At 48.7% G+C, this 21,219-nt stretch overlaps 1 protein-coding gene across 1 annotated transcript; it reads left to right on the forward strand.

Moving 5' to 3' along the window:
- Positions 1-3,821: 3,821 nt before the first annotated feature.
- Positions 3,822-19,685, forward strand: LOC119922855 (vomeronasal type-2 receptor 26-like). Its single transcript, XM_038742466.1, has 5 exons — positions 3,822-4,091; positions 10,281-11,084; positions 13,040-13,267; positions 18,029-18,152; positions 18,790-19,685. The coding sequence occupies exons 1-5, from the start codon at positions 3,951-3,953 to the stop codon at positions 19,683-19,685; spliced, it is 2,193 nt and encodes a 730-aa protein (XP_038598394.1). The 5' UTR covers positions 3,822-3,950.
- The last annotated feature ends 1,534 nt before the right edge of the window (positions 19,686-21,219 follow it).

Here is a 21,219-nt window from a genome sequence, read left to right on the forward strand (position 1 = left end):
TGCATTGCCCTTGCACTTGGATTTACTCCCTCTATTATCCCCTCTTAAGCTCCACAGCATTTATGTACATAATAGTAATTACTTATTTATATTAATGCCTGTCTCACTCTCTAAAATGTTAGCTTGTTGGGGGATGGAAACATGTCTACCTACTCTGTTATGTTCTTATATTGCTGTCTCCTGAACTCTTAATACAGTGTCCTGCATAATGGTAACAGCTCAATAAATACGATTAATTAAATATTCCAAAAACATTAATCAGGAAATTAATGATCTGTTATCAGAAAACACACAGTTCCCATTCCCACTGCCTGCTTCTACTCATCTTATCCCACAACTGCCTGAACTACTGCCATTTCTCCATCCTGAGGATTGTGGATAATTGTTAACAATTTTCCATACATTGAAAAGGTTCTGGGATTTTAAAGCCTATTACAATCTGGAGTTACTACCTAGAGTACCGCATAACTGCAACACATCTTCTGTATACAAACTCCTGGCCTCCGGTGCCAAAGGTCTTTCAGACCGTCTCAGCTCTGATGTCTTCTCCTTCAGGAAGTTCTGCTCTCAGGATGTGGCCGATTCCATGATTCTCCCAGCCAACTCCAGGACTCTTCCTGTGATGTTGAGTCTGGAGGGGAGAGGGGGTGGGAGGAGCACAGTGGGACACTTTAGTGAGCTGTGGCTCCATTTGTGAACCCTCTGTGACTAGGCACATTGAGACGGAGGACCACAGGCACAACAGCCAAGTGCAAGAATTAGACAGAGCCCTTTCAGGAAGGGAGAGTAACAGAACCCAGAAATAACCTTGCCAACTTAGCCAAGATTGTGGGGAGGGTTTTTTGTGGTATTTGTTTAGCTCTTGCTTTGTGTCTTTCATTGTACTAAATGCTGGAGTAGAAACAAGAAACTCAGAGTGCACACACTCCCTGCCCCTTTGAGGGCTCACCTTCTAAGAAGGGGGAAATAGGATTTGCTCTCTATTTTATCAATGAGGAAACGGAGGCATAGAGAAGTTAAGTGAATTGTCCAAGGCCATATAGCAGATAGTGAAGCTGGGATTAAAAACCAGTCTTCAGACTCCCAGCCCGGGGTATTTTCACTAATTCATGGTGCCTCTGTAAATTGCCTAAGTGGGTAATGGATGAGGAAATAGAAGTTGATCTTTCTTAGTCACCCAGCCCAAGAATCGGGGAAGTCTCTCTTCCTCTCTCTCTCTTAATTTCTCTCTGTCTCGCTATGTCTCTCTCTTTCCTTCCCTTTCTTCTTTCCAGCCACGCAAAGCTGGAGCCCTGAAAGGGATCCCTCAGAGTGGTGGAAAACGGCAATCTAAATGTAGAGGGGAGAGAGGGAGCTCAGAAGACCGCAGTGTCCCCAAGCCCCTCGGTTATGCCTAGCCAGGACTCCAACCAGTCTGGCAGCCCCTGGATCACATCGTGGAGAAATCAGGTGACTTTTTCCTGCCCCCCCAGTTTGTGGCATTTGTTGGAGCCTTGGAGGGGTGCTGCCCGATGTGTTTTCGGGTAGCTGGAGAAGCAGCGTGGCTTAGTGGATAGAGCATGGGCCTGGGAGTCAGAAGATCATGGTTTTGAATTCTGGCCCCGCCACGTGTCTGCTGAGTGACCTTGGGCAAGTCACTTCATTTCACTGGGCCTCAGTTACCTCATATGTAGAATGGGGATTAACAGTGTGAGCCCTATGTGGGACAGGGACTGTGTCAAACCTGAATACGTTGCATTTATCTCAGCACACAAAACAGTGCTTGGCACATAGTTAGCACTTAACAAACACCATAATTATCAGTATTATTATTTTCATGTTCAATCTGTTCATTACCATGGACCCAGAGCTGATTATTCAAACCAAGTCTATTGCTACCCATAGAAGCATTCGATAGGGTTTTTTTGGTATTTATGAAGTGTGTAATATGTGCCAGGCACTGTTCTAAGCCCTGTCATAGATGTAAGCTAACCAGGTAGGACAAAGTCCCTGTCCCACATAAGGCACACAGTCGTATTCCCCATTTTAGAGATTGAGGCACCTGAGGCTCAGAGAAGTGAAGTGACTTGCCCAAGGTCACACAGTGGAAAAGTGTCAGAGCCACCCATGTCCTTCTGAATCCTGTCCTGTTGGAAGGTGGAGCATCTGATCGTTGGACATATCTTAGACTGTGGGGATGGGCTGGATTCACAGGGTCCTCTGCTGAGGTTACTGCCGCAGGAGTGTGTGAGGCCTGTGGCCAGCTTCTTCAGTACTGTTTCTGTCCTTGTCACCACTCTCAGACACCTGCCCGATGTGACGGCTGCCCACCACAGAGTCGCTGCAGGGACTGGCATTGTTGTGGTGGGGACATAACAGAATTCTGGGAGGCTCCTCTAGTTCCAGAATCATCCTCAAGCCCCCATCCCTATCTGCCCTCTCAAACTCCCTGGGGACCCAGGAGGGAGGGCAATTCCTAACTGTTTTTTCCTCTGATGTTTTTGAGAAAATTTCAAGGATGCAGTTGCAGTGCTTCGGGCAAGGATAATCCCCAGGGGCCCAGCATGGCTGATTTCTCTTGTCCCAGAATGGGTTCCTCCCATTCCCAACTACAGGTAAACCACGGCAATAGATTGGAACCGTCATTTTAAAAAGTTCAGGCAAATCTTCATAAGTACCCCCTTTTCCCTTGTCTCTGTTTCTCCTGGATGCAGCATCTCCCACATCTTACTGATATATTCTTTGTGGTGGGAGTGGAGACTGGAGTCCCGATCCTTGTGCTAGAGGAAAAGAGTCAGACTCCGGACTCTGATCGTCCCTCACAGCCGGTCCTAGGCTCACCTCACCTCGTTGCCTTCTCTGCTTACCCTGTTTCTGCTTCTCCAGCTTCCGCAATCCACCAGGGGGGAAGAGAAGACTCCCTGCTCTCTGGACAGAAAGTATCCAGCCACCTACTACAGGGATGGGGACCTGATCATTGCAGGGATGTTATCCTTGCAGACCATGACTGTTTTTCAGAGTGGAAATTTCATCAATAATAGCAACAGGAAGAACTATATTCCCCGGTAAGTGGTTTTGTTTGGTCTAAGTGGTTATATTTAATTAATGTAGTTAAATTGTGGTACTTACTAAGCACTTAATATGCACCAAAGACTGTTCTAAACACTAGTTAGACACAGTCCCTATCTCCCATGTGCCTCACAGTCTAAGTATGAGGGATAAGGTTTTAATCCCCATTTTACAGATGAGGTAACTGAGGTACAGAGAAGTTAAGTGACCAGTCCAAAAATCAGACAGCAGTCATTTGACAGAGCTGGAAGAAACCAAGTCTTCTGACACCCAAGCTCGGGGCCCACTGGTTCTTTCATTTTCTCCGTTTCTATGGTGATTGATGATTGGGCAGTAACTGCATCCAACACTGAGTTTCTGACCTCCTTCTGAGAGATCCAAGTCTACGTTCTGAACCTTCATCATCACCACACAGACTGGACTCTCTGTCCTTCCTTCTCTTCCTTCAGTTCTTGTCCCTCAGATCATCATCACGGGTTTGAAGGAGAAATATTTCCCTCCACTCCTTCCACTCCCTCCCTCACCTCGTATCTTTCAGAGCTGTGGCTTAGGGCCAGGGAAGACTTGGGGCGGGTGATGCAGAAGGGGATGCAGGGTGTCTGATACAGGTGATTCAGGACCCTGGGCAGGGTGATGCTTGCTGCCACTGGACTTTGAACCCGATCTGTTCGCTTGGTAGTAAATGTTCCCTGGAATGCAGGGTGGAGGTTCAGAGTGGACCCTGGTGGTGAACACTTCTGCATCATTTCAGGTGGGTTTACAAAGACTTCCAGCACTTCCTGGCCCTGCTGTTTGCTGTGGAGGAGATCAGCAAGGATCCTGACCTTTTATCCAATGTGTCCCTGGGGTTCCACATTCACGAAAACTACCACCATGCTTACAGAGCCATAGAGGATGCCTTGATGTGGCTGTCGGGAGGACGACAGACCATCCCTAACTACGGCTGTGAAAGACAGGAAAAGTCCGTGGCTGTCATCGGAGGAGCTACATCTGCCCTGTCCATCAGCATGGCAAACATCCTGGGACTCTACAAGCTCCCACAGGTAGGAGACCATTCAACTAGTCTGGTGACATCCCTATGTAGATAAGGAATGACCAGAGTGGACACATGTATTGTGGAAAAGAGTTTCCCTTCTCTTCTTTCAATCCCACACCGCCTGTTGAGAAGGGATGTTCCTAGGAAGGAGCAGTTTTTCAGACACAACCTAGCGCTGTGTGTGCTTCAAGGAAAAGCCAGGTCCTGAGGGTTCATTTATCCAGAGTATGTAAACGTTTAAGTGAATTTCTGTCGCACTCATTTCCACAGTTGTTTTTTTCTGGCTCCTAGTGCATTCCCTGACAATTCTGCAATTTTCCCTTTTAGAGGGTTAAGAAGAAACGTTGAAAGGAAAGATATGTGTGGGGCATGGAGTCAGCAGAGCATATAGGAGCCAGGGACAGGGGATACACATGTGGGTATCATTCATTAATTCATTCATTCTTTCAATCGTATTTACTGATCGCTTACTGTGTGCAGAGCACTGTACTAAGGGCTTGGGAAGTACAGGTCGGCAACATATAGAGACGGTCCCTACACAACAATGGGCTCACAGACTAGAAGGGGGAGACAGACAAGAAAACAAAACATGCAGACAGGTGTCAAAATCATTAACAAAATAAATAGAATAGTAAATATGTATAAGTAAAACAAGTAGAGTAATAAATTTGTACAAATATAGACAAGTGCTGTGGGGAGGGGAAGTATGTAGGGCAGAGGGGGAGGATGGGAAGGAGGAGAGGAAAAATATTCCTTAGCCTGGGAAGGCCACCTGGAGGAGGTGAGCTCTCAGTAGGACTTTGAAGGGAGGAAGAGAGCTAGTTTGGTGGATATGTGGAGGGAAGGCATTCCAGACCAGTGGAAGGACGTGGGCTGGGGGTCGACGGTGGGACAGGTAAGAACGAGGCACAGTGAGGAGCTCAGAGGCAGAGGAGCAGAGGGTTCGGGCTGGGCTGTAGAAGGAGAGAAGGGAGGTGAGATAGGCGGGGGCAAGGTGATGGAGAGCATTGAAGCCGAGAGTAAGGAGTTTTTGCTTGCTTCGTAGATTGACAGGCAACCACTGGAGATTGTTGAGTAGGAGAGTGCCATGCCCAGAGCATTTCTGTACAAAACTAATCTGGGAAGCAGAGTGAAAACTCTGTTCTTTCTCCCCTTTTCTTCTCACTTTGCACTCACTACTTTTGGAGAGCTTCTCCACTCCCATGGCTTCAGCTACCCAGGCCAAGCAGTAACTCTCCAATCAGTCTCATAGTATTAAGTTCCCACATCCTCTGTCAATCTAACATTTCTACTTGACTTCCAGGGGTCTGCACAGGGATGTCTCTCTGAAGCCTCAGTCTCATAAGAATGAAACTGAACTCTTCATTTTCCCTCCCGTATCCATTCCTCTGCCTAGGTTTCCTATCAGGACTGGTAACACCACTCTTCTCCCTGTTACCAAGACCCTCATTCCTGGCATGAGATTTTCTAGGAACGCTCTTATATCAGTCTCCTCATCGATCTGCTTATCTGTAGATAATTTTGCTTTAATCTCTCCTGTCATCCAAATGCAATCTATGAAAACCCTGTTCCATCATGAGAAAGCTTCCCGTCATCCTTGGGGATTTCAATATCCATGTGGATGTTCCCGATAACCCTTCTGCTGACCGTTCCCTCTCACTCCTTCACTCCTTGACCTCCTGCTCCATCCCATCTTACCCACTCAACAGCTTGGACACACTCGATCTCATCCTCGCTATTGAACCTCACCAACTCTACTCTCACCAACCCTACCCTCACCAACTCTGAAATTTCTTTATGATGAAAATTACTAACAATTGTGGTATTTTTAGGTGCTTACTATAGGCCAAACCTTGTACTAAGTGCTGCAGATGTTAATGGTGATTAGGTCCCACATGGAGCTCGTAGTATTAGTAGTAGGGAGAAAATGTTTTTTGAATCCCCAGTGAGAACCAAGGCCCAGAGAAGTGAAGTGACTTGCCAACGAGACTTGGGCTGGCATTAGAACCCAGGGATTCTGTCTTCCAGCCTCGTGCTCTTTCCACTAGACCACAATGTATTCAACTGAAAGCTCCTCATCTGACTTCTATCCTCCCAACCCAACATGGTCATCTGAGGTGTTCCCCCATAGAGACGGTCAATCTATTAATCCACACCAATATTCTCAAGTAATCGTGTCCCACCTAGTCTCCATACCCAAACTACCTACCCTGATGTACAAATTGACACCCTCAACACCTCCTCTCTACTGGTCTCAACTCACTTGCTCCTCGATCTCTTCACCATTATCTTACCACTAACCCAAAGCACTGGATTACCTCCATAGCACTCTTCCTTTGCTCCCGTGGACATGCCATGGAACGGTGTTGGCAGAAATCCAGATATCAGGCCGACCTAGTTCATGTCAAATGCATCTTTTCCTGCTCTATCTTGCCCTTTCCCCTGCCAGACAGCAATCCTGCTCCATGCTGATTGGCCCCTATGCCCATTGTCTTTGCCTGGTGTTTCAGACATTTAAGTCCCTCCTCAAATCCCAACGATCTGTAGTCCCTCTCCTGGCTATGTACTTTGTGGATAAAATTGAAATAATCAAGCATGATCACCCTAAAATCCTCCCTGGTCCTGTCCAGTCCCACTCTCTCCCACTCCTTTTTTGAACCTCTCATCTTTCCCTGAAGTGTCCCAAAAGGAGATCGCCTGCTTCCTCTCAAAATCTACCCCTTCTACCTGTTCTTCTGACCCTTTTTCTTTGGATCTTATTGCGGCACATGACCTCTCCTTTTTTTCCTTGTTGACCACCACCTTCTCCTGTTCATTATCCAATGGCTTCTTCCCCACTGCTCGTAAACGTGCTCATATATTCCCTCTCCTGAAAATACCCCTCCTTGACCCTTCAGCTCTCTCTGGTTATAGCTTCATCTCCTCCTAACATTTCTTTCGAAACTCTATAAGTGAGTTGTCTGCACCTACTGCTTCTACTTCCTTGCTGATTTCCTACTACAACCGAGACCATACCGTCCATCCTCTAATGTCAACCTAATCGTTGTTCATTGATCTCATCTATCTTGCTGCTGATCTCTTGCCTATGTCCTGCCTCTGGCCCATAACTCTCTCCTCCTTCCTATCTGAAAAATGATCGCTTTCCTTGTCCAAGTAACCTTGCTAATGTCACGACTCTTCCAAGAAAGCTTCCCTGATCAGACCCTCATTTCCCCTACTCCCTAGCCTTTTTGGTTGGCTCTGCACCTTTGGTTCACCCCACCCATCATCTCCAAAATACTTATGTACATATCCATAATATAATTTAACATCTATCTCTTGATTTTGTCTGTTAGTCCACTGTAGGTACAGAACATACCTGCCAGCCCTGTTATATTGTACTCTTTCAGGAACTGAGTACAGTGCTCTGCATGCAGTAATTGCTCAATAAATATGACTGATGGATGAAAATCTCTTTGACGATAGGTATTGTGTTTGTTGCCCTTCTAATAATTTCCCAAATGATAAGATCATTGATTCAATTGTATTTATTTAGTGCTTACTGTGTGCACAACACTGTACTAAGCGCTTGGGAAGTATAAGTCGGCAACATGCAGAGACAGTCCCAACCCAACAACAGGCTCACAGTCTAGAAGGGGGAAACAGACAACAAAACAAAGCATGTAGACACGTGTCAAAGCAATATGAACATCATTAACATCATTCCTGCCTTTACTCAGCGCTCTCCTCTTCCAGACAAAACTATTTCTCCTCCCGTATTGGTACCCATGTCCATCATCCCCGCCAGCTCTACCGTCCATTCAACTCCCTTCTCAGGCCCCCGGTTCCTCCCCCTCCTCCTTCCCTCACCCCCAACGATCTGGCCTCCTACTTCATTAACAAAATTAAATCCATCAGGTCCGACCTCCCCAAAGTCACTCCCCGCCTTCTCCAACCCCCCGGCTCTCATCACTCTCTGCTAGTCTCCCATCCTTCCCAGCAGTATCCTCAGAGGAGCTCTCCTCCCTGCTCTCAAGTGCTACTCCGGCCACCTGCGCTTCTGAACCCATTCCCTCTCATCTCATGAAATCTCTCTCTCCATCCCTTCTCCCCTCCTTAACTTCCATCTTCAACCGCTCACTCTCCACCGGTTCCTTCCACTCTGCCTTCAAACATGCCCATGCCTCTCGCATCCTAAAAAAACCCTCTCTTGACCCCACCTCATCTTCTAGTTATCGCCCCATATCCCTCCTACCATTCCTTTCCAAACTCCTTGAACGAGTTCTCTACATGCGCTGCCTCGAATTCCTCAACACCAACTCTCTCCACGACCCCTCCAGTCTGGATTCCGTTCCCTACATTCCACGGAAACTGCCCTCTCAAAGGTCACCAATGACCTCCTGCTTGCCAAATCCAACGGCTCATATTCTGTCCTAATCCTCCTCGACCTCTCAGCTGCCTTTGACACTGTGGACCACCCCCTTCTCCTCAACACGCTATCTGACCTTGGCTTCACAGACTCCATTCTCTCCTGGTTCTCCTCTTACCTCTCCGGTCGTTCTTTCTCAGTCTCTTTTGCAGGCTCCTCCTCCCCCTCCCATCCTCTTACTGTGGGGGTTCCCCAAGGTTCAGTGCTTGGTCCCCTTCTGTTCTCACTCTACACGCACTCCCTTGGTGACCTCATTCGCTCCCACGGCTTCAACTATCATCTCTACGCTGATGACACCCAGATCTACATCTCTGCCCCTGCTCTCTCCCCCTCTCTCCAGGCTCGCATCTCCTCCTCCCTTCAGGACATCTCCAATCTAGATGTCTGCCCGCCACCTAAAACTCAACATGTCCAAAACTGAACTCCTTGTCTTCCCTGCCAAGCCCTGCCCTCTCCCTGACTTTCCCATCTCTGTTGACGGCACTATCATCCTTCCCGTCTCACAAGCCCGCAACCTTGGTGTCATCCTCGACTCCGCTCTCTCATTCACCCCTCACATCCAAGCCGTCACCAAAACCTGCTGGTCTCAGCTCCACAACATTGCCAAGATCCGCCCTTTCCTCTCCATCCAAACCACTACCCTGCTCATTCAAGCTCTCATCCTATCCCGTCTGGACTACTACATCAGCCTTCTCTCTGATCTCCCATCCTCGTGTCTCTCCCTACTTCAATCCATACTTCATGCTGCTGCCCGGATTGTCTTTGTCCCGAAACGCTCTGGGCATGTTACTCCCCTCCTCAAAAATCTCCAGTGGCTACCAATCAATCTGCGCATCAGGCAGAAACTCCTCACCCTGGGCTTCAAGGCTCTCCATCACCTCGCCCCCTCCTACCTCACCTCCCTTCTCTCCTTCTACAGCCCAGCCCGCACCCTCTGCTCCTCTGCCGCTAATCTCCTAACCGTGCCTCGTTCTCGCCTGTCCCGCCATCGACCCCCGGCCCACTTCATCCCCCTGGCCTGGAATGCCCTCCCTCTGCCCATCGGCCAAGCTAGCTCTCTTCCTCCCTTCAAGGCCCTACTGAGAGCTCACCTCCTCCAGGAGGCCTTCCCAAACTGAGCCCCTTTCTTCCTCTCCCCCTCGTCCACCTCTCCATACCCTCATCTTACCTCCTTCCATCATCAATCATATTTATTGAGCGCTTACTGTGTGCAGAGCACTGTACTAAGCGCTTAGTCCTTCCCCACAGCACCTGTAAATATTTATATATGTTTGTACATATTTATTACTCTATATATTTATTTATTTATCTTGTACATATCTATTCTATTCATTTTATTTTGTCAGTATGTTTGGTTTGGTTCTCTGTCTCCCCCTTCTAGACTATGAGCCTGCTGTTGGGTAGGGACTGTCTCTATGTGTTGCCTACTTGTACTTCCCAAGCGCTTAGTACAGTGCTCTGCACACAGTAAGCGCTCAATAAATACGATTGATCGATTGATTGATTGATTAACAAAATCAATAGAATAGTAAATAAGTACAAGTAAAATAAATAGAGTAATAAATCTGTACAAATATATGCAAATGCCGTGGGGAGGGGAAGGAGGTAGGGCAGGGAGGTTGGGGAGGAGGAGAGGAAAAAGGGGGCTTAGTCTGGGAAGGCTAAGAGTTTACTTAACTCCTTCTGGGAAGATCAGTGCTCTTCCCAAAGAAGGAGTTAAGTAAACTCTTTTGATGGATTTACCAATATCCTCACCCATCCCCATCAGCTTTTCTGTTCTCTACCCAGATCACCTATGGCCCATTCGATCCGATCCTGAGCGACAAGACCCAATTTCCATCTCTCTATCAGGTGGCACCCAGGATCTCCTCTCTGCCTCGGGGAATGGTCCGTTTAATGGTACACTTTGACTGGGCCTGGGTCGGGCTGGTGGTGTCAGATGATATGATAGGAGAGAGAGTCCTCTCAGATGTGACCGGGGAGATGGTCAGGAATGGTGTCTGTGCAGCCTTTACCATAAAGATCCCCAGTAAGAGGTTCCACTTTAATTTAGCCTGGAAATTCTACTACAGGGTCACGGCTACATCAGCCACAGTGTTGGCTGCCTATGGGGATGCAGAGTCCCTAAGCCTTCTGAGATATGTGATAGAGAGATCTGGACTGTCCAAGTTGGTTTTGATCACCACCTTTCACTGGAACTTTACTTTGAACATTAAGAAAGTAACAAACAACTACAACTTTCATGGAACTTTCACAATGGCAAACATTATTAAAGAAGTTCCCCATTTCAGGGATTTTTTACGGACAGTTAGACCAGAAAAATACCCAGAAATCATTGTCTTGAAGGAGTTTTGGGAGTCTGCCTTTGACTGTTCCTTTTCATTTCCTGAACTGGATGGAAGAAAATGCTCAGAAAACGCTTCCTTGGAGTTGCTGCCTGTGCACCATTTTTCCCTGACGATGTCTGCCCTGAGTTACAGTGTGTACAATGCCATTTATGCTGTCACTCAGGGGCTCCAGGAGTTGCTCCTGTCCTGCTCAGAGCTGGAATCTCGGGGAAACAAGGATTGCCTGGTTCCTCATCTGTGGCAGGTAATGTTTCCCCGCTGGACCAGGGGGCTGCAAAATCAGTCAGTTAATCATTGGTGTGTATTGAGAGCTTACTGTGTGCATACAGTAGTCCTAATCATTCAGGAAAGTACATTACAACAAAGTTGGTAGACATATTTCTTGTCCACAAGGAGCGTTTAGTCTAGAGGTCACAAGAGGAAGGTCCTGCTGTTGTGCAGGCGTGTAGGGCCTGGTCGAAACTTACACCTTCGTGAGAAGGCTCATCCGTTATAGTCTAGCATATATAGGACTGGGTACAGAGACTGAGTCCTAGAAATTAATTCGCTGAAATACTATTGAGGGTAAGAGAGGAGGAACACTGCACTACTGCAGTTTTGGTTTTGTTCTCTGTCTCCCACTTCTAGACGGTGAGCCCACTGTTGGGTGGGGACTGTCTCTATATTTTGCCAACTTGTACTTCCCAAGCGCTTAGTACAGTGATCTGCACATAGTAAGCGCTCAATAAATACGATTGATTGATTGATTGATTGATTAATGCAAAGAGGTCCTTCCGGAGCATCTGGTTAAACTGTAACTAAAGTTCGACCAATGAAAATTGGTTTGTTTAAATCATAGTCACTAGGGTATCAGCTGTCCCAGCCTCACACATTCTTTGAAAAAAGGAAGATATAAATCAATCAATCCTTCAGTGTACTTATTGAGTGCTTATTGTGTGCCACGCACCGTATTAAGTGCTTGGGTGTGTACCATACAACAGAGCTGGTAGACATGTTCCCTGCCCATAATGAAGAATTGGTAAATCACAAATATTATCGATCCCAATACTTATTTAAGAAGTGGTTGATCGATTGCAGGTTGAAGAGAACACAGTGCTAGACACTGAAAGCATTAAACGTAACAGCATGACAAGGGACAGCATATTTTGAAGGCACTGTGCTCCCCAGATCAGACCATCAGTGCTGCCTTCTTCAAATCTGAAGCACAACTCATATCAATTGGAATAACCAACACTATCCCACTGGGGATAGCGAGGCTGGGGAGGTGGTCACAGAATGCAGCTTCATAGGTCACCATCCTCATCATCGTGATCATCGCCATCTGCCCTCCTCTCTCCTGTGCACAGTTCCCCATTACTGATTGCCACAAACTAACTGCTGAATGAAAGAGGTCAGCAGTGTCGCTGGACCTAGGATGAGGCTTCCCTCCACTGTTAGGCAGACATATCCCTCCCTTCCCTCCTCCTTTTCTATGCATGGATGAGATGGAAAATATTCCCATGAGGTCTGCTGCCCCTGGGTTCCCTTACATGCCCTCCATTTCATGCCGGGAAATAGAGAGAAAGAGAGAGAGAGAAAGAGAGAGAGACAGAGACAGAGAGAGAGAGCGAGAGAGAGCGAGAGCGAGCGAGAGAGAGAGAGAGAGAGAGAGAGAGAGAGAGAGAGAGAGAGACTTTCCCGATTCCTGGGCTGAGTGATTGAGGCCAGGGTAGGGTGCGGGATCTAGAGAAGCAGAGCAGTCAGCAGTGCCAAAGGTGGGGAAGAAGAAATCCCCTCCCAGTGGGACGATTGCTCTCAGACTCCAGGTCTCCCCTTTTGCCTCCCTGTGGCGGTTTTCCTGGGAAGTCATGATAATAATGATAATAATATTGGTGATGGTATTTGCTAAGTGCTTACTAGGTGCCAGCACTGTATTAAACACTGGGATAGATAAGAGATAATCAAGTCAGACGCAGACCTTGTCCCAAATGGAGCCCACAGTTCAACGGGGAGGAAGAAAGGTATTGAATGGCCCATGGAATTTAAGGCACTTGGAGAAGCAGCATGACGCAGTGGATAGAGCTTGGGCCTGGGAGTCAGAATGTCATGGGTTCTAATTGTGATGCAAACAAACAAACTGACCCCCCAAAACCCCACTGGAGCTGATCTCACCTCCCATGGGGTCAGGAGTCTCTAGAATTTCCTTTTATGCATTTTCAGCTCCACGAGTTTCTGAGAAAGGGTCAGTTTCATAACCCTGCCGGGGAACTGGTGATTCTGGACGAGAACCGCAGATCTGCTGCAAAATTTGACATTCTGAACTTTGTGATTTTTCCCAGTGGAAATGGTGAGTTGGTGAAAGTCGGGGAGGTGGACCCCCAGGCACCCCCCGACCAAGACGTCATCATCAATGAGACAATGATCGTGTGGCCCGGGGGAGCCTCTCAGGTAAGCAGCAAACAGGAATGCCCGGATGTCCTGAAGTAGTAGTCCCAGGCGTCTAGTCCTGATTGTATTGATGGAGCACTTACTGGGTGCACAGCACTGGAACTAGACTGTAGACTGTAAGCTCGCTGTGGTCAGGGAATGTGTCTGTTCATTGTTATATTGTACATTTCCAAATGCTCAGTCTACAGTTCTACACACAGTTAGTGCTCACTAAATACGATTAAATGAATGAATGAATACCCAATGCTGGGAAAAAGTACTTATATGGCAGAGACACTGTGTTTGGTCCTCAAGGAGTGCATGATCTGAAACTATGAGGTGTAGAGGGAACTCAGCTCCAACTCCCTCCTAGACCTCCTCCAATCTGGCTTCCTTACCCTACATTCCACCGAAACTGCCCTCTCAGAGATCACCAATGACCTCCGTCTCTCCAGATCCAATGGCTCCTACTCTTTCCTAATCCTCCACGACCTCTCAGCTGCCTTCGACACTGGACCACCCCCTTCTCCTCAACAAGCTATCCAACCTTGGCTTCACAGACTCTGACCTCTCCTAGATCTCCTCTCATCTCTCCAGCCGTTCATTCTTAGGCTCTTTTGTGGATTCCTCGTCCCCCTCCCATCCCCTTACTGTTGGGGTTCCTCAAGGTTCAGTTCTTGGTCCCCTTCTGTTCTCTATCTACACTCACTCCTTTGGTGAACTCATTCGCTTCCACGGCTTCGGCGATCATCTCTATGCTGATGACACCTAAATCTACATCTCCGCCCCTGCTCTCTCTCCCTCCCTCCAGACTCGTTTCTCTTTCTGCGTTCAGGACATCTCCATCTAGATGTCTGCCTACCATCTAAAACTCAGTATGTCCAGAACTGAACTCCTTACCTTCCCTCCCAAATCCTGTCCTCTCCCTGACGTTTCCCCTCACTGTAGAAGGCACTACCATCCTTCCAGTCTCACAAGCCCGCAACCTTGGTGTCATCCTCGACTCCACTCTCTCATTCACCCCACACATCCAATCTGTCACCAATCCCTGTCTGTCTCACCTCCACAACTTCGCCAAGATCCGCCCTTTCCTCTCCATCCAAATTGCTACCTTGCTGGTTCAATCTCTCATCCTATCCCGATTGGACTACTGCATCAGCCTCCTCTCTGACCTCCTATCCTCCTGTCTCTCCCAACTTCAGTCTATGCTTCACTCTGCTGCCCGGGTTATCTTTGTACAAAACCGCTCTGGGCATATCCCTCCCCTCCTCAAAAATCTCCAGTGGTTGGCTATCAACCTACAAATCAAACAAAAGCTCCTCACTCTCGGCTTCGAGGCTCTCTACCACCTCGCCCCCTTCTACCTCACCTCCCTTCTCTCCTTCTACAGCCCAGCCTGAACCCTCCGCTCCCCTGCCGCTAACCTCTTCACTGTGCCTCGTTCTTGCCTGTCCCGCCATCGACCCCCAGCCAACGTCCCTCCCCTGTCCTTGAATGACCTTCCTCCACGCATCAGCCAAACTAGCTTTCTTCCTCCCTGCAAAGCCCTACTGAGAGCTCACCTCCTCCAGGAGGCCTTCCCTTGAGAAGCAGCCTGGCTCAGGAGAAAGAGCCCAGGCTTTGGAGTCAGAGGTCATGGGTTCAAATCCCGACTCTGCCACTTGTCAGCTGTGTGACTTGGGCAAGTCACTTAACTTCTCTGTGCCTCAGTTACCTCATCTGGAAAATGGGGATTTTCCAAAATGGTGATGAGATCGTGTATTGGTGGTCATGACAACACAACCTGACAAACTGGGCATCTCGGAGCGCAAGAAGGGATGTGGACACAGTGGGAGGCAGAGAGCTATTTCCCCAGGGAGAACTCCGGGAGTGCAAGGTCAGCCCCAAGATGGGCCACAGAAAAATGAAAATGCTTTAGCATTCATCTATTCAGAACCTTGGACCGACCTTCCCAGCACAGTTTTTCAGACACATCTTTCTGGATGCAGTTAGGAATTCAAGGTTCGAGACTTGAAGACACCTCTCTACAGTCAGCCAAGGTGGGAGAAGGAAGGGATGCCTGAGCATCACTCTTGACCATGGGGTCCGCTCAGGTGGACCCCCCACCACAGATCAGAATCTTGATGACCAGATTACTTCTCTCAACGCTACCCTCTCTACTCAACTCAACTTGCTTGCTCCCCTTTCCCTTCGCCGTTCTCGTACCACTAGCCCACAGCTTTGGATCACTGCCACTGTCCACCTCCTTCGCTCTTATGCTTGAGCTGCTGGACGCTGCTGGCGAAAGTCTAAACACCAAGCCAACCTTGTTCACTTCAAGTTTATCCTTTCCTGCCTTAACTCTTCCACCTCTTCTGCCAGGCAAATCCATTTCTCCTCCCTTATTGACACCTATGCCCATCATCCTCGTCAGCTCTTCCGTACATTTAACTCCCTTCTCAGGCCCCCTGTTCCTCCCACTCCTCCATCCCTCACCCCCAGCGATCGGGCCTCCTACTTCATTATCAAAATTAACTCCATCAGGTCTGAGCTTCACATAGTCACTCTTCCCCATTCACCAACCCCCTGTTCTCAACCCTCTCTGCTTCTCTCCCATCCTTCCCAGCAGTATCTTCAGATGAGATCTCCTCCCTCCTCTCAAGTGCTACTCTATCCACCTGTGCTTCAGACCCCATTCCCTCTCATCTTATGAAATCTCTCGCCCCTTCCCTCCTCCCCTTCTTAACTTCCATCTTCAACTCCTGCTCACTCTCCACTCGTTCCTTCCCCTCTGCCTTCAAACATGACCACGTCTCCCAAATACTAAAAAAACCCCTCTCTTGGCCCAGCATCGCCTTCTAGTTATCTCCCTATCTCCCTCTTACCATTCCTTTCCAAACTCCTAGAAAGAGTCGTCTACACCCCTGCCTCAAATTCCTCAATGCCAACTCTCCTTGACCTTCTCCAATCTGACCACTGCCCACTACATTCCACTGAAACCGCCCTCTCAAAGGTCACCAATGACCTCCTGCTTGCCAAATCCAACGGCTCATACTCCATCCTAATCCTTCTCGACCTCTCAGCTGCCTTCGACACTGTGGACCACCCCCTTCTCCTCAACATGCTAGCCAACCTTGGCTTCACAGACTCCATCCACTCCTAGTTCTCCTCTTATCTCTCCGGCCATTCATTCTCAGTCTCCTTTACGGGCTCCTCCTCCCCCTACCATGCCCTTACTGTAGGGGGTCCACAAGGGTCATTTCTTAGTCCCCTTCTGTTCTCTATCTACACTCACTCCCTTGGTGAACTCATTCTCTATCTACACTCACTCCCTTGGTGAACTCATTCTATCCCATGGCTTCAACTATCATCTCTATGCTGATGAAACCCAAGTCTACATCTCTGCTCCTGCTCTCTGTCTCTCTCTCTCCCTTCAGGCTCGTGTCTCCTCCTGCGTTCAGGAGACCTCCATCTGGATGTCTGCCCGCCATCTAAAACTCAATATGTCCAAGACTGAACTCCTCATCTTCGTCTCCCTGACTTTCCCGTCACTGTAGACGGCACTACCAACCTTCCTGTCTCACAAGCCCGCAATTTTGGTGTCATCCTCGACTCCATTCTCTCGTTCACCCCACACAGCCAATCCATCACCAAAACCTGCCGTTCTCACCTCTGCAACATCGCCAAGATCTGCCCTTTCCTCTCCATCCAAATTGCTACCTTGCTGGTTCAATCTCTCATCTTATCTCGACTGGATTACTGCATCAGCCTCCTCTGTGATCTCCCCACTTCAGTGTGATACTCCTGCCTCTCCCCACTTCAGTCTCTACTTCACACTGCTGCCCGAATCATCTATGTGCAGAAACGCTCTGGGCATGTTACTCCCCACCTAAAAAATCTCCAGTGGCTTCATGCCAACCTACGCATCAAGCAAAAACTCCTCACTCTCGGCTTCAAGGCTCTCCATTCCTCGCCCCTCCTACTTCACGTCCCTTCTCACCTTCCACAGCCCAGCCCGCACACTGCACTCCTCTGCCGCTAACCCCCTCACTGTACTTCGTTCTCACCTGTCCTGCCGTCGACCCGCGGCCCACGTCCTCCCCCGGTCTGCAATGCTCCCTCTCCATGCATCCACCAAGCCAGCTATCTTTCTCCCTCCAAAGCCCTACTGAGAGCTCACCTCCTCCAAGAAGCCTTCCCAGACTGATCCTCCTTTTTCCTCTCCTCCTCCCCATCCCTCCCGCCCTACCTCCTTCCCCTGCCCACAACATCTGCATATATGTTTGTACAGATTCATTACTCTATTTAGTTTACTTGTACAAATTAACTATTCTACTTATTTTGTTAATGATGTGCATTTAGCTTTAATTCTATTTGTTCTGACGACTTGACACCTGTCCACATGTTTTGTTTTGTTGTCTGTCTCCCCCTTATAGACTGTGAGCCCGTTGTTGGGTAGGGACTATCTCTATATGTTGCCACCCTGTATTTCCCAAGCGCTTAGTACAGTGCTCTGCACACAGTAAACACTCAATAAATACGATTGAATGAATGAATGAATGAATGAATCAGAAGTGGGACCTGGTGCACCGACCCCCTTTAACCCTTGACTCTTAGTAGGGAGAAGGAAAAGCGGGGAGGTGCACGATGAGGGCACCTGTAGCTCATCCTTTCGTTGGAGCTCAGACCTGTATGTGAGGTGGTGGGGAAGCCTCTGTGTTGGAGGCTCCAGGATCACCTACGTAGGTATAGAACTCTGGAGCTCCACTCTCACTGTCACTATCCTCTTTCTTGAACATTCAGGCTCCACATTCGCAGTGCAGCAGGAGCTGTGGACCAGGATTCAGAAAACACGCCCAGCAAGGGGCGGCTGCTTGCTGCTATTTTTGTGTCAGGTGCCCAGAGGGAGAGATTTCCAACCAGACAGGTAGATATATACAGAGACCCAGATCCTCACATGACTTAGAGTCTGTGGGGCACTAGGCAGATGGTGACAGATGAAGGGCATGGGGAGCCAGAGACAGTTGATGGGAAAGCCCAAGGGGCAGGCCAGAGATGGACATACCTGACTGCAGACATGGAATGTCCAGGAGGTTTTATTCAGCAGCTTCCTTGCCCATGTGCTAGGGTGACTGCAGGCTGGAAAACACAATCTCGGCACTGGGCGGGGGTGCTTGGGAGAGAGTATTAGACCAGACAGGTCAGGTTTAATGAAGAGGCAAAAATCCCGGCCTGGGCTGTGACCATGACCCAGGTGGAGGGAAATGTGTGCTGTAGGGGGAGGTGAGACTCTGCTCCTTTTTCTTTTCCTCCCTCTTTTAAGGCACTCGATATTCACCCAACACTCAGCCCCACAGCACTTACGTGCATATCCATCATTTCATTTGTCAATTTATTTATATTACAGTCTGTCTACCTTTTTATACAGTGAATTCCTTCTGGGCAAGGAACGTGTCTACCCAAGCTGTTGCATGTACTCCTCCAAGCACTTAGTACAGCATTCTGCACAGAGTAAGTGCTGATTGCCTGACTGATTGACTGACTGAATGATTCTTTCCATTCAGACACGGAGCAGTGTGTGAAGTGTCCTGGAGATCAGTATTCAAACATTGCGAGAGATGGCTGCCTTCACAAAGTGGTGACTTTCCTGTCCCCCAAAGAACCGTTGGGGATGATCCTGGTCTGCATGACCCTCTCCTTCTTTCTCCTCACAGCCCTGGTTTTAGGAGTCTTCATTAAGTACCGAGACACCCCCATAGTCCGTGCCAATAACCTCAATCTCAGCTATACCCTCCTCATCGCCCTCAAACTTTGCTTCCTCTGTGCCCTGACCTTCATCGGCCAACCCACCACAGCCTCCTGTCTCCTCTGCCAAACGGCTTTTGGCGTCGTGTTCACTGTATCCATCTCCTCCATTTTGGCCAAGACTGTCACTGTGATTATGGCCTTCAGGGCCACGAGCTTGGGGAGCACAGTCAGAAAGTGGGTGGGGCCCAGATCCTCCATCTCAATAATCCTGTCCTGCTCCCTGGTCCAGGTGACGATCTGTGTGATCTGGTTGGGCACCGCTCCCCCATTCCCGGAGATGAACACACACGCTGAGCCCGGACTCATTATCATAGAGTGTAACGAGGGCTCCGTGATTGCCTTCTACTGTGTCCTGGGCTACCTGGGCTTTCTGGCCCTGGTGAGCTTCACTGTGGCTTTCCTGGCCAGGAGGCTGCCCGACAGCTTCAATGAAGCCAAGTTCATCACGTTTGGCATGCTGGTGTTCTGCAGCGTCTGGGCCTCCTTCCTCCCCGCATACCAGGGCACCAAGGGGAAGGCCACAGTGACCACAGAGATCTTCTCCATCCTGGCCTCCAGTGCCGGGCTTCTTGGCTGCATCTTCATCCCAAAGTGCTATGTCATCCTGCTGCAGCCTGACAGGAACACCCGGGAGTGGTTGAAGAGGAAATGATCCCTGGGACATTAGTTCAGGGCTGCTGTGTTTATTGCTTAACATTTTTCTCTACCCCAGTTTTCTTACAATGGCAGGACGAAAGGAGAGAGAAATCCAGCCAGGCATATCCAGAAGGGATTCCCTGGCCAATCCGAATCAGAGGTCAGGCCTGGGTGCTCCCATGGATCATTGGATGTTTGTCCCATTGGCCTTCTGGACTCTTTCCTTCTCCAGGTGGGACTCCCACAGAGTCATCTGCCATCACCTGCTGGTTGTGCGGGAGACCACAGTGAGCTCGAGTTCACTCAAACCTGGGGCAGCAGATGGGGGAGGGAACAATGAGGATCAACGTCTCAGAATGGGAAGGTGGATACCCTTCCCAGTGGGACAGAACTCTCAGGGAGGAAGGAAGCATCAACCCCATTTCCCTTTCCTATTTACCCTACTTTCTACATCAGCTATTCACTTGGGTCTTCAGTCCTTAAGCCCTTAGATAGTCATCCCACCCAAAGCTCCTCTGCTCTTAGGTCTTTAGGAGATGACTTCTTTAGGAGAAGCAGCGTGGCTCAGTGGAAAGAATGCGGGCTTTGGAGTTAGAGGTAATGGGTTCTAATCCCCGCTCCATCACTTAGCGGCTGTGTGGCTTTGGCCAAGTCACTTCACTTCTCCGGGCCTCAGTTATCTCACCTGTTAAATGGGCATGAAGACTGTGAGCCCCCCCCCCCGGGACAGCCCGATCACCTTGTAACCTCCCCAGCGCTTAGAACAGTGCTTGGCACATAGTAAGCGATTAATAAATGGCATCTTAAAAAAGGCCATATCCTTATCCTCTGTTGCCTCCACTATGTATACTTTATTTTATGGTTTTTCTCCCTTTCTACACTGTAAACCCCCTGTGGTTAGGGATCAGATCTAACAATTCTATTGTATTGTAATCACCCAGGGGCTTATGGCAGGCCTCTATACCTCAAGTGCTCAATATATACCATGGGTTGTTGGAATTATTGACTGATTCATTCTTCTTTTTTAAGACCCATGTACTTCTGCCTCCCCCATTTCTTGTCCGCATTGACCAGTCCTCTTTCTTAACCGAAAAAATTTAGACCTTCAGGTGTGATCTCCCTAAAATCTTCCCTGATCATCTCCATTCCCCCTTCCTCCTGCCCCTTTTTTAACACTCCCATATCTCCCAGCAGCATCTCAAGAGGAGGTGGCCTGCCCTCTCTCAGATTCCACGCCCTCCAACTACACATCCAACTCCATCCCTTCGCAATTATCAACGAACTTACTGCCGTCTTCAATTGTTAGCTTTCCAGTGACTTTTTCCCCACTTCTTTCAAACATGCTCATGCATTTCCTATCCTAAAAAACCCCTCCCTTGGCCCCTCGATGCTCTCCCATTGTTACCCTATCTGCCTCCTACCATTCCTCTCCAAACTCCTAGATAGTTGTCTACATCTTTTCTCTCAAGTTCTTCTTCTCCAAATCTCTCCTTGAACCCCTTATATCTGGCTTCTGTCCCATTCACACCCAAGAAACCACTCTCTCAAAT

The sequence above is a fragment of the Tachyglossus aculeatus genome, unplaced genomic scaffold (genome assembly GCF_015852505.1).
Source record: "Tachyglossus aculeatus isolate mTacAcu1 unplaced genomic scaffold, mTacAcu1.pri scaffold_127_arrow_ctg1, whole genome shotgun sequence".
Classification (NCBI taxonomy): Eukaryota; Metazoa; Chordata; class Mammalia; order Monotremata; family Tachyglossidae; genus Tachyglossus; species Tachyglossus aculeatus.

What these genes read in the sequence shown, in the direction of transcription:
- LOC119922855 (XM_038742466.1), top strand. Translation starts at nt 3,951, where the DNA reads ATGTGGCTGTCGGGAGGACGACAGACCATCCCTAACTACGGCTGTGAA. An exon ending in GGCCCGGGGGAGCCTCTCAG is followed by an intron (nt 13,268 to 18,028) that starts GTAAGCAGCAAA and finishes TTGAACATTCAG; the next exon opens with GCTCCACATTCGCAGTGCAG. An exon ending in AGAGATTTCCAACCAGACAG is followed by an intron (nt 18,153 to 18,789) that starts GTAGATATATAC and finishes CTTTCCATTCAG; the next exon opens with ACACGGAGCAGTGTGTGAAG.